Here is a 4964-nt window from a genome sequence, read left to right as displayed (position 1 = left end):
TTTCCCACTGTTTTGTATGATGCACAGTCAAGAAAAGTGCCATATTACATCCTGAATTTTGTGCAAAGACTTCTGGTTTGGGTTTTTTTTCCCCTCCTATCACCAATAGATACTCAAAGCAATTTTACTCTTCCTCAGAGGAAAATCCCACAAGCTTACACTTTATATCATGCTGTCTTTAATAAGACTTCATTCTACCCCATCTTCATTTGGGATCGGAACTTCATCATGAAACTCAAGTGATACAACAGTATTATTTTGAAGCAAATAATATTTAAGACCTCTATAAAGAGTGTACATTTAAAAGTTAACACAGTCTTCAATGCAAGCTGTTGTTTTATGTGTAGAACAAGACATTTTAGACAAGTTTAGGCATTTACCTCCAGGTCTCACCGTCATTCCATACTAGACAATCATATACTGGGCCAGGATCACTATACTTCTTCTCAAAAGAATTCAACAGTTCCACTTGATTTTGAAGTTCTTCCTTTATTAGCTTATTTACCTAATAAGGTAACAAAAATAGAGTATTTCTAAAATTATTACAAGATAGGTAATCCTATACTCCCTTCTGATGCTATACATTTGTTCCTTTACTTCACCAAGAATGTAAGACTATCCTAGGAGTCATGAACATCTAGAAGTTCAATGGTCTTCAACAGTGTGCTATTTATTTTTGGCCTATTATGTATAACTATTTCTAATTTCTGTAATTTGGAACACTTTAAAGCCCTCATTTTTTTTTACAGACTGTTAAATGACACAGAAGTGACCTGAGGCATTGCTGGTACTTCACTGAAATAGTACCTAGTTTACAAAAGAAAGGATATGTTTAGAAGATTCCAACTTTGAACACAGAAAGAATGGATGACAGCCTCAAAAAAGAGCATAATAAATTAAAAATAAAACTTACTAAAAATATGCTACAAAGTATTTGAAGTAATACCCTTTTCATATTTGACAACAAGTTTAGAAAGTTAACAACACTAAGCAAAACAAACAACCATCCATATACAGACTTTTTAAATTAATCAGAAGATTAATTACACTTACCAGTGCATCTGTCAAAATAATCACAAGTATCTTTCCTTCACTCACCCAATGAAACATTTTAACCCTCTCAACCAGTCACAAATTGTTGCAAACAACAAGTTTACAAATTTATTTAGACTTATACAAACCTGGGAGGGAGAGCTATGAGCAGCATCAAATTCTTCTTGTTTCCTACAGGCCTCTGCAAGAGCCAGTCTGTGAACAGGATCCCAGAGCTTTTCCTTGCGTTCTTTCTGTAAAAGAAAACCACGCTCCTCAATATATTGATAAATTGACATATGTCAAAGTACGAAGACCACAAAAATAATTTAAAAACTCTGATTTGAGACACAATGGCTAAAAAGTTCAATACTATATATAAACAAACTACTATACTATAAATAAACATCAATTGCTACACAGAAAAAAGAAACGGGTATCAGTAATTTCTAGACTTTTTGCCTCAATGGACCACAGCGAGGAGGACCACCGGACCACCTCCTGTTGTTCTGAAAAAAATCACAGAAGAAATGGATCATGTCAAAACTAAACAAAAACCAGTGAGAGAATAGCTCTCAAGCGTTAGCTAGCAGCCTACATGTGTTAGCAAATCACATACTGTAGTTTCCTAGAAAAACTTAAGAATCAGAACGGTGAAATACAACTATACACCAGAAGCAAAATGTAATTCCTTACCTGAATCCTCTCCTTAAGAGCTTTAGGATAGATATCATAGCCATTTTTTATGCCAATGTGATATTTGCCTGAAGGATTTACCCAGTTCGCTGGAATCTACAGAAAAGTATATTCAGTAATAGGTTAACTAATGGCATTAAAAAAAAAACATAAATCAACACTGTGTAAGAAAGCTTAGCAGAACAGACTTGCAAATATCTCCAATTTAATTCCTTGTCTCCATGACAGTAACTACTGCACTAAGTTTCAACAACGTGACAGGGCAATTTCAATCCAGTTCCAAAGGAATCAGTATCAATTCATGTGACACTACCATTGAACATCTTTAAGTACCAGTTGCCCTGATACTCTACTTTTAAAACATACATCCCCAGCAGTGACTTTATTGGGTAGAGGTCTAGGGAAATAATAGCACTATAAATGAAAAGAAGCACCCTAGCATGAAGGGGGGTTACGGTTAGAGGTCATGACAAACATCTGAATGTCTAATTTCATATCTTGCTGCAGTTTAGACTCTCCGTATATCAGATCCACTATTCCCAGCAGCAAAAGAGAGCAACAGATTCACCCTTACAATCATATTCTGTGCAAAATTCAGAAGAAAGCTGATAGCATGGGGAGATCCAAAGATTTGATGCCCTCATCAATCTAACCAGCCAATCAAGAACACGTCAGTAACATCAGCAGTTCTATATAGCCAAGACCTCTACTAGATCTCATTGTATCCTTTCTGAAAACCCTACACCATTTCTGTTCCATTCATAGTGAGAATGCAGTGAACCTACAACTAAGTCCTCAACAGATTTTTTCAGCCTCTAGAACTATTTACCACAAGCTTAACATGATTCCTCTTTTAGTTTATACAAATGTGGAAAATACTAGCACTTTTAAAGACAGAACCGTGTCTGATATTTTTAAAGCACGTTAGCATGTTTTCTTCAGCCAACTTCCAAAACTGTATCAGATACTGATTTGAACAAAGCATAATTAAATGATTATCAAGCCCCCAACAAAACTGCACACACCCCCACTCAGCTAAGAGAGTATTCAATATAAAGACACATTAAAAGTAAAAGAAATGTCAAGCAATCCGTATGAAGATCAGCAAATGCAGTATTAGTTTTGGATATGATCTGGTTAAAAGGAAGTAAGTTCTGCAGGTGCTAAATTTGTTGTTAAACAAAGAAACAAAGAAAGAAAGAAAAAAGATGCCCCGTGGTGTGTCTGTACCACCAAATACTCACCTTTAAAGTTCTTCCAGAAAGACCGGTAATTTCCCCATCTTTAGGTTCTACAATGGTACATGTAGTTACATCACCACTGCCTGTTGTATCAATTATATCAATTATCTTGGGTTTCCCATCAGTTGTAATCTGAAAATAGATGCACAGAAAAATTGAAAATGTAGTTGATTACCCTTCAGCATACAAACCAGGAAATTTTTCATTTTTGTTAATAAAAATATCAACTAACTTTCTTTTCTGAATTGAGTTAAAGGTTGACCCAACCTTTAACTGAAGGACATAAAACTAACTAGAAATGAATTAAATTTTCAACGGACTAAGAGCAACGTGTCCATCTTTCTGGTTTATACAAATTCAGTAACTCATTTCTAAAAAGGATTTAGAAGAGAAACAAGTAAAAACATTGTATCAATAAAGCACAGGAGCTTCAATTTAAAACCAAGCCTAACCATTTGCAAAACCATTTGCAAAAACTACTATTTGCGTTCAAATTATTTGCTGCATTGCTTCCATCCCACCATTCTGGCCAAATTTTACAGCAATGAGTGCACAACTCTAATAACAAAATGAAAGGTGCTGAAGTACATGCAATCACAAGCTTGAGTCTCTTAACTGAGCTTAAACCTAAAAGGAAGACAAGTTACCGTCATCTTATTTTTCCTGTTTCAAGGATTCTGCTTCATGTTTTAATCAATCTAAAGTGTTACGAGCTATGGCTATATACACCTGATACTGTATAAGCAGTATTTTTACCAGGGTGAGGAGAAAGAAAGCTGACTAGGTAAGAAGTTTACGAGCATAAATTTAAAGCCTCCTCAAATTAAATGAAAACTAGCCCTGATGGACTTTACAGTAGTTGCCTGCAACTAAACAACATCAAAAAAGAAACCACTAACCTACCTAAAGTTCCTTTAACCTAGAGGAACCTTCCACACAATTACCAAGAGTATGATGAAGATTTGGGGGTTTTTTTAACATTTAGCAGAAATATTTGATGTTATCTTCTTGTAATAACATGCTTCATCTAGTAGGTATCGTATGAGTTTATTCAGCAAATAATACAGTAGTATTTGCTTGAAGGGCAATATGAATTCAGAAGGATGGAACACCTCTCCTATGAAGAAAGGCTGAAAGAGTTGGGGTTATTCAACCTGGAAAACAGAAGGCTTCAGGGAGACCTTATTGCGGCCTTTCAGTACTTGAAGGGGGCTTATAAGAAAGATGGAGACAGAATTTTTAGTAGGGCCTGTTGCGACAGGATAAGGGGGAATGGTTTTAAACTAAAAGAGGGTAGATTCCTTAGCTATAAGGAAGAAATTTTTTACAATGAGGGTGGTGAAACACTGGAAGAGGTTGCCCAGAGAGGCGGTAGATGCCCCATCCCTGGAAACATTCAAGGTCAGGTTGGACGGGGCTCTTGAGCAACCTGATCTAGTTGAAGATGTCCCTGCCCACAGTGGGGGGGTTGGACTCGATGACCTTTAAAGGTCCCTTCCAACCCAAACCATTCCATGATTCTATGAATTGGCCATATGGACCTATTTTTACAGTTCTACATTAAAGATTGATTTAAAAAAAGAAAAAACAAATCAATAATCTTCCCAACATCTTCTATACACTAACTTCATTGAAAATGAAAAAAGCTTCTTGTTGAGAAAAGCAGCAACATTTGCTGTTTTCTACCATTTAAATATTTGGTATTGTTGCCTTTATTCTCTATCAATAATTTTAATGCTTGACATAACACATATGGCAGACTGTTTTGCTCAAATCGTGCTCTGGAATTGTGAATTCAGCTGCTGGAAGTTAACAACATGATCAAGCTGTTTCAGAACTCACTCTGTTGCTGCCAAAAAGACAACAAGGGTCAAGCTTTTATCACACCGTGACAAACAAGGATAAATACTTCCAAGGTCTCAAATTCTCATGGTTTAAAAAACAACCAAAAAACCAAACCCAAGAAAAAAATCCAAAACAAAACAACCCCCTCCC

General features: G+C 35.8%; 1 protein-coding gene across 1 annotated transcript in view; it reads right to left on the bottom strand.

The window, feature by feature from the left end:
- TPP2 (tripeptidyl peptidase II) overlaps nucleotides 1-3622 on the bottom strand; it is a 49617-nt gene extending 45995 nt beyond the window's left edge. Inside the window, exons 1-5 of the mRNA XM_009575243.1 lie at nucleotides 3617-3622; nucleotides 2973-3101; nucleotides 1729-1824; nucleotides 1182-1286; nucleotides 381-505 (exon numbers count right to left, since the gene is read on the bottom strand). Coding sequence (XP_009573538.1) covers nucleotides 381-505; nucleotides 1182-1286; nucleotides 1729-1824; nucleotides 2973-3101; nucleotides 3617-3622 — 461 coding nt within the window. The remainder of the gene's footprint in view (nucleotides 1-380; nucleotides 506-1181; nucleotides 1287-1728; nucleotides 1825-2972; nucleotides 3102-3616) is intronic.
- Nucleotides 3623-4964: the final 1342 nt, after the last annotated feature.

Source organism: Fulmarus glacialis, unplaced genomic scaffold (genome assembly GCF_000690835.1).
Source record: "Fulmarus glacialis isolate BGI_N327 unplaced genomic scaffold, ASM69083v1 scaffold14123, whole genome shotgun sequence".
In the NCBI taxonomy this organism is placed as follows: domain Eukaryota; kingdom Metazoa; phylum Chordata; class Aves; order Procellariiformes; family Procellariidae; genus Fulmarus; species Fulmarus glacialis.
This window is presented reverse-complemented; position numbering and strand designations above follow the sequence as displayed.